This window comes from Camelus bactrianus, chromosome 5 (assembly GCF_048773025.1).
Source record: "Camelus bactrianus isolate YW-2024 breed Bactrian camel chromosome 5, ASM4877302v1, whole genome shotgun sequence".
In the NCBI taxonomy this organism is placed as follows: Eukaryota; Metazoa; Chordata; class Mammalia; order Artiodactyla; family Camelidae; genus Camelus; species Camelus bactrianus.
This window is the reverse complement of record NC_133543.1, coordinates 52,600,063-52,621,045: the sequence shown is the minus strand read 5'-3', so window position 1 is coordinate 52,621,045 and position 20,983 is coordinate 52,600,063. Positions and strand designations below refer to the sequence as shown.

General features: G+C 33.1%; 1 protein-coding gene across 2 annotated transcripts in view; it reads left to right on the top strand.

The window, feature by feature from the left end:
* Positions 1-20,983, top strand: part of TLK1 (tousled like kinase 1) — a 126,451-nt gene that overhangs the window by 83,930 nt on the left and 21,538 nt on the right. For both annotated transcript variants that reach the window (XM_074363877.1, XM_074363876.1), the window contains exon 12: positions 12,891-12,957. In XM_074363877.1, the coding sequence (XP_074219978.1) occupies positions 12,891-12,957 (67 nt within the window). The remainder of the gene's footprint in view (positions 1-12,890; positions 12,958-20,983) is intronic.

The window sequence follows — 20,983 nt, the reverse complement described above, 5'->3', positions numbered from 1 at the left end:
TTATCTTACATCTTCAACCTTTTGCTCTACTGGTTTACTTTTAGAAAACAAAACAAAAAAACTCGCTGTTATAAATCTATTTTCCATATTCTGCTATTTTCATCACTAGGTTTCCTAAAAGATTTGCCAGTGCTTGCAGTCTCTACTGCCTCACTTTCCATTCTCTCCTTTCTTAACTGAAATTGTTCTTTAAAAGATTTTTATCTCCTTGATGCTAAATACCATAGACATTTGAGTCTTTAACTTGGCAGCTTTGGATAGTGTTGACTGACTTTTTCCCCCAATCTTTCTTGCCTTAGTTTTTGAAATAACCTTGTTCTCCTGATTTTCATTCAAACTTATCTGACTGCATCTTCTCAGTCTATTCTGTGGACATCATATAATCTACCAGTTTGTAAAATGTAGGATTTTTAAGGATCTGTCCTAGGCCATCTTACTTCTTACTCTGCGTATTTAGTGTCCTTGACTATCAGCTTCTCCTAGGGTTTCAGTTACCATGTGTATACTACTAATGTCCAAATTTTTGTCTCCAGCCCAGTTTTCTCTCTAAGTATCAAAGGTTTATATCTCAGTCTTGAATGTCATATCTTTGTTTAGTTGATATTGGTACTTAAATGCCTCAGAAGAACCTCTAATGTAGTCTTTTCAAAATTGCATTTACTAAGCACACACAAACACACAACAAAATTGTATTTATTATTCTCTTTCATATTTCAGTCTCTCTCTCTGTCTACACACACACACCCACACCCTGCCCTTTCCTTCTTGTGTGGTTTCTCTGTTAGTGAATGGTGTGGCCATCCTCTCAGTTCCACATGCTAAAATTCTGGTCGTCACCCTTAGCATTTTAGATTAAGGTTCTATTTGTTTTTTTATTAATCTATTTCCATTAATAAATAGTTGATGATAATGTTAGATTTTAAAGTCCAAAATCTGCTTCCTTCTTTAAATCTTTCCTAATTTAGGGAGAGGGAAGGGGGTGTTGTTGTAAGTGTAAGTAAAGCATTTGGCTATTGATATTTTTTTAAAGTGATTTACTTTTCATAAATTAATAAACTTATTGCTTAAAAAAATGGATGAGTGGGCAGGTGAGTGGTCATAGAGAAGAGAGTGTGTGTTAGCTTTAACTCCTCCCCTATAGACAGACTCTCAGTCCTTCTAGATCTCAGATGTGTCCACTGCCATCTCTTATGTTTTCTTTTCCACCCTCACCCACTCCGCTCACATTTCAGCTTTGGTCTAATCCTCCAATCCATTTTCATCTTGTAGTCAGTCTTTTTTTCCCCAAAATAAAAATATGATCCTTTTTCTTCCTTGTAAACCTAACATAGCTCTCCATTGCTTGAATGATTTTCTCCAAAAGTCTTAAAATGGCTTATAAAGCACTCTTGATCTGGCACTTTCTGACCTCTCCAGCCTCATCTTTTATCATTAACCAGTGCCTCCCACTCACCACCAACTTTTAAACTCCAACTGTTGTCTTAATTTTTGTTCATCTTTTAAATCCCATGCTAGATATTTCCTCCTCTTGAAAGCTTTTCCTTAACCTCTGAGGGACAGGAGTTAATTATCACTTTGAAATGTTGCCACAGTGCCCTCTGTGCTTCAGTTGCAGTATCATCGTTCATTCAGTTAATGATATTAGAAACATCTTTGCTTTTCCCTTGTTCTCTATGTCTGTTTCCACAACATTTTTTAATCTGTTCATCTTCATTGCCACTATCTTACTATAGGACGGCATCTCTGTCTCTCTTTTTTAACTTAGATGACTGTTTCTTACGTGTCTTATGTTACATTCATGTTTATCCTTCACTGGCCTTCAAGATAAAATTCACTGTCATAAAGACCTTTTATAGACCTTCTCATTTCTCTCATTCTCCAGTGTCTGCCCTATATCTCCTACATTAAAACTCTTTGAGTTCTCTAAATGGACTATGCTTTCTTGTTTCTGTGCCTTTGTACATCTTGTTCCTTACCTTTCTTTACCTGTCTTATTTCCTATTCATCCTTTAAGGCTTTGCTCAAATACCAATTTCAACAGGAAGTCCTCTTTGGCCTCTGTTCTTCCTAGGTTATTCCCCATTTGCCCTCAAGATAGGTGCCCATAGCCTTTTGTACACGCCTGTTAATATTGTAGCATTTATCTCACTGTTTTATTTCTGTAGTCCAATATCTGGTACAGTTCCTGGCATATGAAAGTGGTCAGTAAATACTAAATTACAAAACATAAGCATTTGATTGAATTTCTTTTTCTTCTTCACAACATACCATTTTTCTAGTTTGTCCCAGATATTTTGCTTCCCACTGTCTTCCAAGATGCTAACAGCCCTAACTGTAGTTTATTAATAACCGTAGACTTGTCTCATTTCCATCCCATTTTAGTGCATATATTGACGTAGAACTAACCCTAAAGTTATACTGCTGTGTGTTCTTGGAGTGGCAATGAAAGTAATACTACGTAAAATTGGGTTACATCGTTATACAAATGCAATTTAAGTAGGGAAAAAGCCACAGAAGCACTTAGATTCATGTATATTATTTTGATTTTAGCAGCCATACTCTGCAACTGTCTTCCAAAAATTTCTTTTGAATCACTGTTTGGTGGAAACTAGGTTTTGCCTTGAAGAACGTATAGTATAATTATTAGAATGGAGATCATAAACCTTTCATTATTTCTCTATTGAGAAATTTAACATAGAAAATTAAGTTACTGCTATGTAGTGGTTAGGATTTTAAGCTATGTAGTTGGGAAGATGTGGAATCCAACTTTGACTCTTCTAGGTTGTTTTTTGGTAAACTGTTTTACTTCTTAGAGCCTCCATTTCTTCTCTTGTGAAAGTACCTACATCATAATGTTGAAAGGATGATATGAGGTAATGCACGTAAAATACTTAACTAATTTTTAACTACCAGCAAGTTTCAGTCAGGTTTTTTTGTAGTAATTTCTAATTTTAGTCGCAGAGACTTATTATTCAGAGTAAATAGTTTGCATAGCTAATATTACCTATGAATAATGTCTAAGTGATTCTTGCTTTAAATTGTATATTATTAAAACATGCTAATCAAAATTTTAACTTCATATTAAATATATTTTAAATTGTTTTGATTTTTTATCTATATTCTGTTTCACAGAGGATACTTGCAAAGTAATATTTTACTTTCTATTTTATGTTAATGAAGTTTTAAAGATCACTGTTTTCTCATTTAAGCTTTAATTTTAATTCAAGATTATATTTTATATAGCATAAAGTTATTATTTGGTGTATTACTTGTCTCTGGTAATTGCCATAACTGACTTTTTTAATTAATAAAATTTATTTTTAGAGCAGTTTTATTTAGTTCACAACAAAATTGAGCAGGCAAGTACAGAGTTTCCATAAACCTATTGTCCCCACACATGCACAGCCTCCCCCACTGTCACCATCCTGCACCAGAGTGATACATTTGTTACCTCTGATGAACCTACATTGACAAGTCATAGTCACTCAGAGTGCAGTGTTTGTTAAAGTTCACTTTTGGTATTGTATATTCTATGGGTTTTGACAAAGGTATAGGGATTGATTTTTTTAAATCCTGTCTGAAAAAACTTATTTTATTGGAGCATTTAATCCATTTTCATTTCATGTATTTACTTATTTATTAGGGCTTAAAGCTGATCTTCCTTTGTGCTTTCTATTTATCCTTCCTAGTCATTTTTTCTTACCTTTTCTTGGATTGCTTAGTTTTTGTTTATTCGATTATTTTTCTCTATTAGAAGTATGTGTGTGTGCACGCACACACACACACGTTGTCTAGCATAGTGTTCATCTAAGCTATACCTATGTATTTATCATTGTTTTGCTCTGCATTTATCATACATCTCTGATTTTATCTCTAGTAAGATCTTTTTGCCTAAGAATACCATTTAGAAATTTTCTTATAGTGTAGGTCTGTTGGTGGTGGTAGCTTTCAGTTTTTATTGGTCTGAAAATAGCCTTATTTTGCCTTTATTCTTGAAATATTTTTACTGGCTTTAGAATTTTAGGTTGGTAGTTAATTGAAGGTACTATTTTTCTGTCTTCCTGCTTGTTTCTATTGACCAGTCAGTCAGCTGACAGTCTGTAGAAAGACGATCTTGAATGGAGCAGAAGCAATAGTTGAAGGTTAGATAAGAAGAATATTTTCAAACAAGAGCAAGATCAGTCTATAGATTCAAGAAGGCCAGAGAATTCCAAGTTGGATGAATAAAAAGAAATACCCAGAAACACCATAATAAAATTTGAGATAATCAAGAAAATGAGCAAAAACTCTCAAAAGCAGTCAAAAAGGGGTGAGGGGAGGATATGTTAAAAATAAAAGTTAAGAAAAAGTTATTCTAGGCAAATGCCAACTGAAAGAAAGCTGTATTATATCAGACACAGTAAAAGTTAAAGAAAAAAATACAAGAAATAAAATGGTTATTTCATAACTATAGATGTTTTAAAATCACCACCTAACATTTGCCCAATGTATGTTCTTTTTAAGCATGGACTTTTACAAAAATTGACCCTGTTAGGTCATAAAAGTCTCAGCAAATTTTAAAGAGTTGAAAGAGTTTTTGTAAGACTGGCATTGTTTCTTCCTTAAATGTTCCTTAAATAGAACATGCTCTCTTACCATAGTAGAATTAAACTAGAAATCAGTAACAAAAAAGATAGTGGAAAAATCTCAGTGGAAATGAGAAGATATTTTTAGATGAATGATAGTGAAAGTGCTACGTAGCAAAATTTGTGAGATAAGCATGAAACAATATCTAGAGGGAGATTTATGGCCTTATATACATATATAGGAAAAGAAGAAAAACTAAAACTTTATAAACTAAACATCTGTTTCAGCAAGTCAGAAGATGAGTAGTGTAATTAACCAAAAAAGGAGGGGGAGAAAGATAAGACCAGAAAGTAATGATAAAGGAAACAAACATATGATACAGAGAATCAACCAATCCAATAAAAACTGTGTGAGGTTTTTTTTGTTGTTGTTTTGTTTTGTTTTTTGTTTTTTTTTGGGGGGGAGAGGGGACTAATAAAATTGAAATGAGAGAAAAGACAGCCATTATCAGGAGTGAAAAAAGGAATGTTTGCTACAGAGTTTACAGATATTTAAAGGAAAACAAAATATTATCAATGGCTTAAACTTGAAATTTTTATGAAATGAATAAATTTCTAGAAAAATACAACTTAACAGAATTAACACTACAAAGGAACAAAATCAAATAATTCTGTTATTATTAAAGAAATTGAATCTGTAATCAAAATGTTTGATCATAGAAAACTTCAGGTACAAATGGCTTCATCTATGCATTCTACCAACCATTCAAGGAGGAAATAGAATCAATATTTTCAAAACTTTTGAAGAACAGCTAAGGCACAAATACTTGATCTTGATAAATTATCGTTTTTATAAAGTTAGATTTACTTTAGGTATGCTGGGTTGTTTTAACACTAGGAAAATCGATGTGATTTTCCACATAACAAGAAAGATCGTATGATCATCTTCATAAATAAAAAATACTGTATAATTTCAGCAGTGCTCTTTCATTAAAACTCTTAGCAAACAATCAGTAGAAAATAACTTCCTTAATCTACAGTGTACATTCTTTTTTGTTTGTTGTTTTTGTTTTGTTTTTTGCTTATATATCTACATGTTGTGCTCTTGGGTCACCATGGCCCCGTATGCCTTGTTTCTTCCTCCTGACTTCCTTCTGGTGCTCCTGTTTAATGAAGCTCAGATGTTACCTCTTCTGTGACTTTCCCCAGTTTCCTTAGATAAGTTTTTTTTCCTTTGCACTGTGTACTCATAGCTGTATTATCCAAGATAATCACCTTATTTTTATGATAAGCAAAGTAGCAACATTAACCCCATTTAATCCTGTGCCTTGTAAGGTAACATATTCACAAGTTCTAAGGATTAGGATGAGGCATCTTTGGGAAGTCATTATTCTACCTATACAGTCTGTCCTCTGACCCAAGAGTCACATCTTTCCCACACACAGAATTCATTAATTCTATATATACCCAGAGTCTCAACCTCACTACAGCCTAAATTCCACATCCAAAATCTCAACAGCTCAGTCATTTTAAATCTTAGTATGTAAATCAGTTATGAATGAGACTCTGTGTATAACCCACCTTAAGATACAGTTCCTCTTAATCTATAAACCTGTGAACCTGAAGAAACAAGTTACCCAAATACAATGTCCCAAAATACAATGGTGGAGACAGGCATAGGATAATAGTTTTAGACACTTGTTCAAACAGAAAAAAATTAAAGCTGTCACTAACCCCAAGCAGTTTTGAAATCCACCTGGGCAGACTATGGTTTTAAGATCCGGTAAGAATTTTTCTGTAGCTTTTGGCTCTGCGAGCTCATATACTCTGTTTTTCATGAAGATTGCTTTTTCATGAAAGTTAACATGTATTGTTGCTGAATAGCTTTATCAGCCAGTTTCTGTAGAGTTTTGAGTGTCTGACATTTCGTTTTGTACTTTCTCTGTCCCTTAAAATCCAAGCTGGCAGTGTTTCTGAAGGTATAAAGTTCTCATGAATCCTGTGGATATTTCATGTATGACACAAGGATTCATTCCATTAAACAAAAGGTTGATTCTCCATTAAATCTTTTCTAAGTAATTTGATCACTAGTTTTGGCTTCTACTGAGAAGGCTAAGGGGATCTATGAGTCACACACTTCATCTTTTTAAGAACCATTTATGTGACTGAATACTCTGACTTCTCTGGATATTAGCAAAAAGTTGTCCAGCTACACACTCCTTTTTAAGAGTAGCCTTGACCATGAATTTCAATTTTAGTACATTTTGTGCTCTGAATAAGATAAGAATTTCTTAAACCATTAAATCCTGTTTCCTTTTGTTGAAAATTTTTTTCCCTTTGACCTATCTTTCTCCTCACATTTTAGTATAATCAGAAGAAACGAGTCCACACTTTCAGCAGTTTTTTTTGGAAATCTCCTAAGTTAAATATTCAAGTTCATTTCTTATATGTTTGGCCTTTTGCATAACCATATGATAAAGTTTTGCTAAGCCTTCTTTCATAGTAACAAGGATCCCTCCAGTTTTCAGTAACATGTTCCTCATTTCCTTCTGTGTTCTCATCAACAGACCTGTGTCTACCAACAGTCTGTTCATGACAATTTAGGTGTTCTCTAAGGCAATACATGTTTTCTCTGCTATGTTCCTTGTGAAATTCCTTGTGTCCTCACCAGCACAGTTTGTTAATATTCATATTTTGCTAAGAATCTATTCAAGGTAGTCTAAACTTTCTTTCTTAATTGAATTGGAGTATAGTTATAGTTGATTTACGATGTTTCAAGTACAAAGCAAAGTAATTCAGTTACACATATTTGTGTGTGTATATATATAAACACACATATATTCTTTTTCAGATTCTTTTCTGTTACAGGTTATTACAAGATATTGAATATAGTTCCCTGTGCTATACAGTAGGTCCTTGTTTATATATTTTATACTTAGTAGTGTGTAACTGTTAACCCCAAATTCCAGATTTATCCTCCCCACCCTCACCTTTGGTAACCATAAATTTGTTTTCTATGTCTGTGAGTCTATTTTTGTTTTGTAAATAAGTTCATTTGTATCATTTTTTTAGATTACACATATAAATGATATCATATGGTATTTGTCTTTCTCTGACTTCCTTCACTTAATATGGTAATGTTGCTGCTAATGGCATTATTTCATTCTTTTTTTGGCTGAGTAATATTCCATTGTGTATATATACACATACCACATCTTCTTTATCCATTTATCTGTCAATGGACGTTTAGGTTGCTTCCATGTCTTGGCTATTGTAAATAGTGCTGCTGTGAACATTGGGGTGCATATATCTAAGCTTTTTGTTTTTAATCATGCTTCTCAATATTATTCTGGCCTCTTGCCCACTGCCCAATTCCAAAGTCACTTCCACGTTTTTAGGTATTTGTTATAGTAACATCTCACTTCCAGGTATGAAGATCTGTAGTAGTTTCCTATTGCTTCTGAAACAAATTACCTCAAATTCAGTAAGTTAGAACAAGAAGTTTATTATCTTGCAGTTTTGGAGATCACAAATCCAAAATGGGTCTCACTGGGCTAAACTCAGGATGTCATCAGGGCTGTGTTACTCCCGGTGGCTCTAGAAGAGAATCCATTTCTTGCCTTTTCCAGTTCCTAGAGGCTGCCCATATTCTTTGATTTGTGATCCCTTTCCATCTGCAAGACATCAGTAGCAAGCATGTCTTTCTCATGTCACATCACTGATTCCAACAGGTCTGCCCTTCTTTTCTGCATTTAAGGACTCTTGTAGTTACATTGAGCCCTACAAAGGGTAATCCAGAATAACTCCCTATTTTAAGGTCAGCTAATTAGCAACCTTAATTCCATCTGCAACTTTAATCCTCCTTTGCTTTGTAACTTGACGTACTCACATGCCCAGGGATTAGGATGTGGACATCTTTGTGGGGTGGTGGTGGTGTTATTCTACACACCACAGTAGTACTTAGTGTAAGTCATCAGTTCTCTTTTCAGTTTTTATTGTGCTTATGAACATTGGGCTCTTCAGAGGCAGATTATTTTCATCCTTCCCATACACCCCTCTTTCTTTTTCCAGTGATACTTTAAAAAATTGAGGTGAAATTTACTGTATTCACAATGCTGTGCAACTGCCACTTCCCTTTAGTTTCAAAACATTTTATTAACCCATAAAACCTGGTGCTTATTAATGAATCACTCCTCATTCCTCCCTTCCCACACGCTTCTGGTAAGCAATAATCTGCTTTCTCTATGTGTTTGCCTCTTCTGGATAGTTCATAAAAAAGAATTATACAGTGTGTGTCTATCCTTATGGTGGTACCACACTGTTTTGTTTCTTTTTTTTTCTTTTTTAATTGTGTTATAGTCAGTTTACAATGTTGTGTCAATTTCTGGTGTACAGCACAATTTTTCAGTCATACATGAATATATGTTCCACACTGTTTTGATAACTAACTTTGTATTAATTTTTGAAATTGCGAGTCCTCTTTTTCTTTTTCAATGTTGTTTTGTCTGTTTGAGGACTCTTGCATTTTTGTACGAATTCAAGAATTAGCTTTTTCATTTTAGCAAACTGGGTCATGTGTACTTTTGTCAGCATTACATTGAGTCTATGGATCACTTTGGGGAGGAGTGCCCTCTTAATAATAATTAATTTGCTAATCTGTAAACATAGATGTCCTTTCCTTTAATTAGTATTCTTTCATTTCTGTAGCAATATTTTGTAGTTTTTAGTGTGCAGATCATTTCCTGAGTTGAATTTATTCCTAGGTTTTCTTTTGGATTCTATTATAAATGGTATTGTATTCTTAATATCTTTTTTAGATTGTTCACTGCTAGTTATAAAAACACAACTGATTTTTGTGTATGGATCTCATACCCTGCAACTCTGCTGAGTTTATGAGCTAGGAGTTATTTCTTGTTCATTCTTTGAGATTTTCTACATACAGATTAAGTCATCTGCAAATAGAAATGGTTTTACTTCTTTTCCAATTTCAGTGCATTTCATTTTGTTTTCTTACTTGAGTTTATCTTCACACTCTGTGAATAAGAGATTTGCTGAGTAATTTAATCAACTGACTTGCTTAAGAGGGTGGATGTTTTTTAAGCATCTTAAAAAAAACACATCATAAAAATAATTGATGTGGCAATTAAAAGCTATTAAAATTAACCTTATCCTAGCTTAGCTCTTCATTCTATGTAATAAAATCTTGTTTCTTTAAGGAAGATTGTCTCCAATTAATTTATCTAAATACATTTACATTTTATCTAAAAGCATTTTTCATTAATGGAAATAGACAACAGAGATACCTAAAATGTTAATGTATGTCAAGTACTTTCTGATAGGGGAGTGTAAGAAATGTCTCTTGCTGTTTTGGGGTTTGCATTCTATTTGGTGAAACAGGAATAGGAATTCTTAAACTGATATTTGTGAACCTCAAAATTGTGTTTATGTGAAATTTTCTGGAGAGAGTGTTTATAAATTGTTAGATTATTTTTATATTCATGATCATAAAATTGTAAGAATCACTCACTACCCAAGGAAGTCAGTAGCCCAGTATTTAGTACTATCTGGAAAATTTGTTTATTACTGCTTTAAAACCAAGCAGAGAAAAATTAGTAAATATATATATATATTTTTTACTATTTATTTGAAGCTTTACAGTAGTAGTAATCAAAATGCAGTAAGTAAATAGCAAAGTTCTGCTGCTGAAAGTTACTACTAATCTTTAGTCAGAATTATATGTGTTTCATATTAGGATTAGACCTATGAAGTAATACTCTGAGGTCAGGGCTTTTGAAATCAGTGAAGTATCACTGTAGTAAATAAATTTAGGGAAGGGAGTATTTGTGTGCATTTGGGTTAGCTGTAGGGATGTGAATGATTTATATTTGAAGCACAGCACGAACATATTAACAATTGGAACTAAATGCTGGTAAATAGCATTGTATTATACTATAAGATTAACCAAACAATATTTAACAAACTAAGTTATCATGGAGCTAATTGACTTTAATTTATTATTAATTCGTAAGAATAGTAGCTATTGAAAACTGCTACCAACTCAAGACAACAAAATACCTTCTTTTCAAATTATAGAAATTCCCAGCCATCTACATGTGTAGTAGCTGTGCAATTTTGCATGATAGCCAAACTTCTTAGTTGAGTAGTTTCAAAATTTTAGGAAACTCAAAAGTCATAGTAGTTTTAGCTTATGAATACTAAATTGCAGCTATACTATGTAACTCAGTAAAAACCAAAGGTACAGAGTTGTATTTTATTCCTGTATAGAAACAAATGAAATATTAACATATTTTTAAAAAGTTTGTACCGAGCCCATCCTATAGTCTTAACAGTAAGCCCAAAACTATACTTTAAGAATAGGAAGTTAGGATCATTGTTACAAAGTAAAGAAATGTCCGTTAGTGGCATATATGCCTATCCAGAAGCTCTTTGCCAAAATTCCTACAGCTTTACTTTACTGGGTTAGTTGAGATATAATAGATTTCAGTTTCCAAACGTTATTTAAAAAAAAAATCGCCTTCCCCTCTTCTCCTTTCATTCCAGCTGCATGGATGTTTCATATTCACACTGCAACGTTTAGTTTTCTAAATTTACTTTAAGCAACTGCTGCAACTATCCACTGTTGCTGTATTCAGTGTAATAAAATCCAGTGGTTGTGTTAACCTAAGACTAAGTAGAGAGATTTGATTTTAAATATTTATTTTTTTAACTCTTAAGGTATTTCTAATGGAAAACTAATTGAATTTCTTGGAGGTTTTTGTTTGTTTCATTTGAATACCCTTTCTTTAGAATGAGTAAATTTAATTAGCATCTAGCTAAAGGGAAATAGTATTTATACTAAATGTTGCTGAGAGACCTGAACCAAACATAAATAAATCACACTTGGGTTAGAAGTTTAACTAAATATACCAGAACACTTAAGTAAACAAACACGGGGCTTGAATGTGATAGATAAAAGCAGTTCGTTCAATATTGGTTATGAAATGGAAGTTGTTTTGTTAAGTGTTTTTTTTTTCTCCTCACTTCTTTCACTTTAATGATACAGAATCATGTTTTTCTTAGAAAGTGTTATAATATGTATATGTCTTGTTAGGGTTCTACATGCGTTAAACTGCAGTTGACCCCTGAACAACATGAGGGTTGGGGCTCCAATCATCCCACAGTCAGAAATCCACATGTAAGTTTATAGTTGGCCTTTTGTATCTGCAGTTCCACATCCACAGATTCAACCAACTGCAGATTGTGTGGTACCAACTGCAGATCATGTGGTACCAACTGCAGATCATGTGGTACTGTACTATGTATTTACTGAAAAACATCTTCATATGAATGAACTCACACAGTTCTTGAACCTGTGTTGTTCTGGAGTCAACTGTTAAGTTATTTTTCAAATTATATAAGGATATTTGAAATTAATAATAAAATAATCATAAAGTATGTTCACGTCTTACATCTGTTTATATATATTACTAGTTTGGTGCTTTGACTATAGTTTTAGCATTCCTGTATCTCACTTACTCGGTACATGGAAGTAGAGAAGGGGAAAATATCTTAGTTTCTTTCTTTTTATTATAAAACCAGTGCCCAAACTGGACTGATTCCCTTTGCAGTGATTTCCCAGTGTTCTTCGAGTAAAATGAAATTCTTTCCTTGAAAGTCCCTATCTCAGCTTCCCTCTGCTGCTGATGGCCTCTGTGACTGTGTTCTGGTACTTGCATGTTTTTCTCTTCTTATATGCCAGCCTATTTACATCTTGGCATCTTTGCACATGCTGTCGCCTGTGTCTAGAACATACTTCCCCAGGACCTCTTGTGGTTGTCTTTTTGACATTTAGACCAAGACCACCTCCCTAACTCTCAGTGCAAACTAGTGTAAATCCAATCAGTCATTATCATACCACCTTTTCTAATTTCTTCATAACAGTTACTGCTATTTAGGATTATTTTATTTCTTTACCAAATTGTTTCTCTTCTACCTCCTTATCCCTGCTATGGGGTGTAAGCTCAAACCAAAGTGTAAGGAGAAATTGTCTTTTTCTTTGTGTCCTTAGGATCTAAATTCTAGAACATCACTTGACTCACGGTACTTATTACATAGTTGCTGGATATGAATCAGTTGTTCCATCTATAAGTATTAGAAGTATTCTGAAAAATTTATACTTTAAGGCACTTTTGGCTTATGTATTTAGGGCTGAAAGTTGTCAACATTTTAGTATTTCTACTTTATTAAATTTATCTTATTTTGCTGGTTGTTAATAAAATATAAGTATTAACCTTAATATCTAGAATTACAATTTCATTTTGACAGGTTGACTTTGGCAGAATATCATGAACAGGAAGAAATTTTCAAACTTAGACTAGGACATCTCAAAAAGGTATGTGAAGCATATGCTGGATTTTAGTTTGTTACCAGAGGTTGTAGAGAGTTGTGTTGTTAAGTTTCAAAGTCAAAATGAGAGAGAAAGCACCCAGGTTAAAAACTTAGACAAAAAAAGAGAGGCATTAAAGTTGCATTTTTATGTTTAGTTTATTAAATAACATTCCTTTACCTGTGGCAACTTACAGATATTTGAGATGCTGATAATAACATGTCCCTATAGTAGAGATTCCTGGCCTTATCTCCAGGGTCTTAAGATTACTGTGTTTAAATACTATCTTTTTGTGAAAAATGCTTCATTTTTTAAGATGAAAGTAAGATTTCATATGGTTTCTGTCCATTTCATAATAAATTTAAATAATTATAAATTAATAACAAACATGTTTCTTTGACCTAAATTTAAAGCTGTTGAATGCTTGATTAAATATTTCAGTTAAAGTATGTACATTGGGAAATTTAGAAGAGCCTGATCATCAGTAATAGTATGAAGTGATATAATTTAGGAAAATGTTGCTATATGTTAGTAAATTTTTATAATGTATAGCTTCTTACTTGTTTGTAAGTTCTGAAATTGTAATCAGTTCATTGTTTTAACAGTTCATATTTTTAGTTCAAACCATTTCAAAGAAATAATAATAGATTTTTCCCCCTAAAAATGAAGTTACTGTCAGATATAAAATTCTTTTTCTTTGATCCAGTTTTTTTATTCTGCTTTCTGCTTGTCAGATTACTTACATTTTTTTAATAGGCTGGGTTATAGCTAAAACTGAGTTAGTAAACTAATTGAAGACAGTATCTATGAAGTCATCTCCTGGGCTTGGGTGAGGTAGGTCAGAGAAACCCATTCTAATAGCAGCTACCATCTCACTGTAAATTACTCTGTTTTTGGAATGCTGTCAACGTACTTCAGATCCCTACCATTTAATTACAAGGAACAGAAAAAATTATATTTTTTATACATATATATGTGTGTGTGTGTGTGCGTACATACATATATATGTGTATAATTTGCATTAGTGTTCTTTACTTGCCATATGCCATTATCTGTCTGTGTCCCTGTTCAGAAAAATTTCAACCTAAATTACTTGAACAGTAAATTCTTAAATGATTTATTCTGGTCTTCTTTGTTTTGTTTTGTTTTGTTTTGTTTTTGTATTTTGTTCTGTTATTATTTATTAACTATTTCTCTTGCTCTTTGAGATACAGTAGGCAATTTTAGTCTGCTTTTTAACCAGTGAAGTTGTCATGGGAGTATAGAAGGGAAGAGGGGATTTTGTAGTTCAGAATGAATACAAGTATTTGTGTGCCCACCTAAGCTGTTTTGGTAATAAGTTTATAGAGACTTATGTTTGATGTCCCATATAATGATTCATGAATTATTTTCTAACGAGCCTTTCATGATAATGGGACACTAAGTATGTAATTAACTGGAAGGTTGTTATTTTCACATATAATAGTGAATTCCAAATTACTCTTTCTAATGATGAGATTTTACTTGTGTAATTTTATGAAAACGAGTGCTATAAAATCAAATTATAAAGCAGTTAAATAAGGAATCAGCTGTTTGTATTACAAAAATACTTCTTAAAAGGCTTCAGAAGAGGGTTTGTTGCTGTTTTTGGTTGGTTGGTGGTTTGATTGGTTAAAGTTTTCCTGGTACTTTGAAAATATTTGGTTTCTCTGAAATATTTCTGTTTTATAAAGTGAGGTACATATACCTAAATGTCTAGATGTTACATAAACATTGTAAACTGCTCTAGATGACTACACCTTCTCTTCTCATCTCCATATTATCTTCTTTCCCAGTGTTTGACTTCTCCATTTTTTTGTATTTACTCACTCTTTCTAATAATTGTCCCCTCCATAATTTTTTTCCTGTTTTGTTTTTTTCAGCTTTTATCAAATTTACTGAGTAGTTTTAGATTTCTAACTTTATCTTCTTAACCAATTTACAACATTACTTTTCTTTGACCTCCATTATGGAATATGTTGGGGAGAGTGGATGGATTAATGCTGAAACTTTGTTTTGAATTCTCACATTTTCTTCTGAGAGACTATTTTGGGTGAGAAGAATGAATGCATAATGAAGAAAGTTGCTAGTAGTATATGCAGAGAACAAAATTGAGTAAGTAGTGTCACCTTAGAGCACAAATAAATGGCAGTTGTCTGCTTACCAGTGGGAATTAATTTTTGAGTTGTACAATTTAAAAAATAAGTTACATATGTTAAAAGTAAGTTATTTGGCATTCAGAAGCACAGTTGGAAAGTAGATCATTAAATAGGTCATTCTGTTTTCTAAAACACAGGTAGATTGGACACTATTAACACATAGAAAACAAGCTTGTGTTGAGAGAAAAGATGTTATCACCTTTGTCTTATCAGCTCCCTGTGCTCTTTGGGTTATTAAACCAACATGAACTATACCCCAGCTTGTAACGATATAGCTTCTACCGTAGGCTGGATCTGATCTGTGAGTATTTGATGTCCATGTAACCTGCATAAGAATTAACCATGTAACCTACATCAGCTTAGGGTTTACGTTGAGAGCCCAGCATACTCTTGCATTGGCAAAGCTGACTTTCACTCTCCCTTTAATAAACACTTAAAATTAGGTGGAATTATTAATTAAATTTGTTGGCACCAAAGGAAAAAAACTTCCGTCGTTGAGGAATCCCATGCCATTTAGACATATGAGACCAGAAGACCTATTTACTTTTTCTTAAAATTAGTAATTTATGATGTGCATTGTATTTTGTAAAGGTAATCATAATAATTGAATAGGTAAACTGAATACATAAAAGTATATTTACCACTGAATAAATCATAAAGTCCAGTGCATATTCTGTACTGTTCTGTAGGGTTAGAAATATAAAAATGAGAGTTAAACAGTAAGTCCATGCTAAAATAAATACCTATTTCTGGTTAGCACCAAATAGTAAATATAAACTTACTTAAGGGCTTATTATCCTCTAAGATTAGGAAAATTATTGTGCAGCATCACCTTTTTAAAACTGTATCAAGAACTCTTTAGTATTTGTTGCTTTAGTTATCATTGTATGAAATCATTGCTCACTCATTCACTAAGTGATTTATTTCCATACTACCTGATACAGGCATGATTCAAAATGCTTTTCAGGAGAATTACATAATATTACATTTTATGGACTTTGATGTTTTAACCATTCTAGAGTGAACATTAATGTTAACTTTTGAATGCCAAGATCTTCTCTGTTTGCTTTGTCTAAATTAATACAGCTAGTAACGGGCAAAGCCAAAACATCACCATTTTCTCACTTCTATTTCAGTGGCAGTACCCTTATACTTTACTCCTACAATTCTTCAGTTGAAGATGGATAGCAAGTTGATCCTTTGTACTTGTAGCTTTCTTTGCATCTTAAAGAAGAGTGGTTGTTTGCTTTTCATTTTTTCAGAAACATGCTATTTCATTTTCACTGCAGGTAAAGGAGATCAGTTAAGGTTTTCACACATACATACTTCTTTCTGTCATATGTTACTTTCCTCGGGTATTCTTAGTGACTATTTGATCAACTGGAATATTTCTTTATTATTAGCTGGTTTATTGCTTTTCACTCTAGATTTATTTTTAAAGGTCAACAGAAAACACACTTTTTCAGGTAAAATATGTAATACTCTTTAGCATAATTTTACCTTTTATATAGCTAAGGATTTAATAAAGTAGAACAGGAAAGAACTGTAGTAAAATATATGGAGATTATACATATTATTCCTGAAACTTTTTCAAAAATAACTTTTTTTGCTACCAGTCATTATGCAGAAACTTCCTTAATTATCACTTATTGAAAGCTTCTAATTGCAGTGGGAATAATTTCCTATCTTTAAAAAGTTGTTCCTTTGAAGCAAAGCTACTCACTGCCACTTTATGTCCTTGTGCCACATGTGGAATCTGTGGATTTAAGGAAGCAAATAAACCATGTACCAGTTAGCTTTTATGGTTGATCCTGCTTTGATACCAGTCTTTGATAATGTTCTAGTTATGGGAAAGTAATTTACCTTTGTAATTTGAGGAGTTCTGCTAGATTGTTATTTGTATAGTTCAGATAATTTTTTTGGAATTGAAGAAAATTACATTGATTGCTTTCCAAGAATTCGTACTAAATTAACACAGACAACTTTTTTTAAAAAAAATCCCTAAAAAACTGTCTTTCTTGTAATGGATTCTCTCTGTAGTCTGTAATATTATTTAAAAGATAGGTTACCCAAAAATGAAGAGGAAATAAGAATTTTAAAACTTACTAGGACCTATAACTGTCATGCCACTGCTGTTATGCAAGTTTGTGATGTGAAAAGCATGTGGATATGTGTTGCTCCTTGTTTTCTAGTCTTCGAATTTTTGTTGCCTTCCAGATTTTAAATATTTGATTAGTTGGAGAGAATGCATATATAGAAGATCTGACATCTCAGTATGGAATATTAGTGTAGTAGGGATGAGCTTGAATGTATGTGTTTTGGGTGTGAGTGTGTGTGTGTGAGAGAGAGACTTACATGCCCTGAATATAAGTGCCAGAAGTTTTTATTGGATGAACATAACCAACTTGTAATTGAAACAGGATTAGTCAAGAAACATCAGCACCAACACAAATGTATCTTTGCAGACCGAAGGAATCAGCTAAACAATTGCAGTCATCTCAATCTCTACTAAAACAAAAATCGCATCCAACATGCCACCTGACACCATTTCTTTCTCTCTCTCTCCTTTGCTCCTTGCGATGTGGCATTCATCTCTCCTTGTGCCTCCGTTCTGAAGAGATAACAGTATAGCAACAACTCTGCCACTGAAATCCTGTTCTCTGACCGATATTGGCACCTGCAAAGAGAAACAACCAGTAACAGGCAGCAGCAGCATCAGTATTAATCTTCCATGATGAAATCTTTACAGGTCAAGAACAAGCACACAGCTCTTTTTCACTCCTTCACAGAGGACCATGCAACTAGTTGAAATGGAAGACAATGGATTGTCTGCAAGCCTTTTGAACAGTGGAGAATACAGGGCATTGGTTTTAGGTGAATTAACCCCAAATATTCTTGAAGTTTGATATCTCCTTTGGTCTTTCTTTCTAGAATACCACTGTCATCTGATTTATCAAATCCTCAGTATGACCACAAAGAATAAGTTTGCATATGTGACATTTCTTGTCACTTTAGGTTTGAATAAAAATATGAAAGTAATAATGTTAGAGGGCTTAATCTGTGAAACTGTGTGTTCACCTTTATATTCCTGGCCGTAACTGGAAGAAATTTTTTGGAAATTTTTCTCTCAATTAAAGCCAATCACATTGTACGTTCTGTTACTCTAGAACGTAACACAGGGTGCTACTTGTGTAGGAAGTAGTTTTCAGTGCAAGTCTTGTGAAAATGCACTATATGAAAATGTCACCGTTAAGCCCATGAAGAATATTATGAGATCCCTGACTTCTTGGCATTGTGTGGGCAAGAAAAGTGCCAAGAGGAGCTTTGGAATTCTAAACTTGACGTTTTATCCTTATTACTGCCTCTCATTTAAAAACTATACTATTTTATGAAAGATGACTATGCTGAGAGAATATGGAACTCACTGTGGTTAGGAAAGCTCTCAGTCTTTATATTCTTCTTCCTACTCTCATGAACCTACAAACATATTCCTGGCTCTTTTTTTCCCATTTATAGTCATACATCTTAACTTGGTAGTAGATGATGTTCAGTTTCTAAAATGAAAATTTAGAGATAATGTGTTTTACTTTTGTAGTGTTTAATATTAATCCAGTTGTTGTATAGGCAATGGAGTGTTTTAAATTTGGGGAAGAGTCTTAGAAATCATGTTAACCATTGATTAGAGCAGGGTTTAATTCAGGCTTGTAAGTTCAGTCTAGAGATTACTGTTTCACAAAAAAGAGAAAACAGTTACTTGACCACTGGCCATCAGAACTACAATTCTAGTGCCATTTAGATGCAAATGAACAGAAAGAATCTAGAACATTATGCTCTTCTCATTATTGTGTAGAAAGGTAAATCTTTTCATACTTTAAATAAAGTAGAATCCACCAAAATCTTGGAAAAGGTTAAAAGGAAGTAGAAAGCTGGGAGAAAATACAGTAAGGCATTGTACCTCTGTAAATTCCAGGGCGTGGTGTCAGCATCTTAGTTAGTGTTTAACATCAAGGAGTTTCATCCCTCTAATAATAGTAGCTGTGCTTTCTTTTTCAGGAAGTATACTAAATATTTAAATTTTGCCATTCAGTTGAACTGTTAACATTTATTTGCTCCTGGGAAGATAGGGTTTGGTTTTTTTAAACAGAATGGGGGAACTAACAGAATCAAAACCTGACCCTTTGAACAGTTAGTTATCCCCAGTTAGGAGTGTTAATGTATGTATGTGTGCATGTGAAGAGAGACTAATGACCCCCTGCCCCCCAAAGAAGGAAATGAAGTGCAGAGAGAGGAAAACACGAAGGTTTTTAAAGTAATTACTAATGCCACTTAAACACACCTGAGGGAGACACAGTATGCTCCCATCAGTAATATCCAGCTAGTGACTGAGGATGGGAGTGGAGGAAGCATATATGTATATATGTATATGTATATATATATAGTTAGTTAGTTAGGAAATAAATATATATATAGTTAGGAAAGAAAATCTCCCTAGGAATTTCATAATTTTGTCTCTTCTCTACCCTGCTCCTCAATCTGCACAATCATTGCTCAAGCAAAAATAGGATTACAGGCAGTAGTTTCAAAACTCATCTCTGTAAATTCAAAATTCTGTCTAGCTGGGTTTTTTTGTTGGTTGGTTCCTATTTCCAGTGGTTCCTGTCTCATATCCATAGTTAAATATATGAAAGAATATAATAGAGGAAATCTGGGACATATAATAAGGATAAATTTGAAATAAATTGGTAATAATTTTCTCCTTAATTCTTTTTTTCTGTACTGACGTTTCTATTAGCTTTTAATGGTGCCTTTTAATTTCAGCTTTCACTTTCCTGATGATAAACTTTTAGAATGACATTATAAATAGTTTATGAAATTAAAACTTAATTTGAGGACCTAGGGATACTAACTTTTGAGGGATTCATATTCATATTACCACAATGAATTTAGTGTTAAACTTGATGAAACCTCATTCTGAACTAGTTTTCCCAGACCAGCTAATGTTGTTATGGTGCCACTGAATAGACCATTGGAAGTGGTATGCTTTTTTCTCTGCTTCCACCATCTTCATAATATACTACACAGAATTCTTTTCTTTTACCAACCCTCATGGATCATAGGCAAGCTGAGAATGATACATCAGAAAACACTTTCTGTCTTATCTTGGCTTTATAGAAAGGCAACTCTTCAACACTGAGGGGTTGAGGTGGGGCTAGCATGTAACATACCTGAAAGATTTATTAAAGAGGTTTAAACTAGTATGTTGAATTTTTTTTCAGGAAATGCATCAGTTTTACATGTGAAAAAGCATTTTCTAAGTCTTTAAGCTTTATAGCTTTAATGTGTACAGACCCCACCTTTCTTTTAATAATTGTCTGTTTGAAAACTGCCATTAAGGAATCTGCTCAGAAATACCCCAAACCTGCCTAGCAGTTTTAACCTGGCATTTTACAGAGCTTCTACATTGCTGTGAGATACTTTTGGCTTAGAATGTTGAGCCAAGGGGATATTAAGTTGCCAGAGGGACTTTGATTACAAATATAAAGCATTTCTATGCTGAATATCTGGTGAGAGGCAGACCAGTTTTACCATCCATTTACATTTTTTAAAGTTAGTTAAAAGTTTTGGAAGGTGGTGTTTTTTTCAAGTTACTTAAAAGATACAGTATTGATCTCTTGTTGATTTGTGTGACCTGGGTTTTTTTTTTTTTAATATATATAAGTAATTCAGAATATTAGAGCTTATTTTAAAATACTGTTAAAATAGTTGTAGTATGTATTGTTAAATTTTCCATTGCTGTATCTTTTTGTTTAAACAGAAAAGAGCCATGTCCTTTTATTGTATGTGATTACCGAACC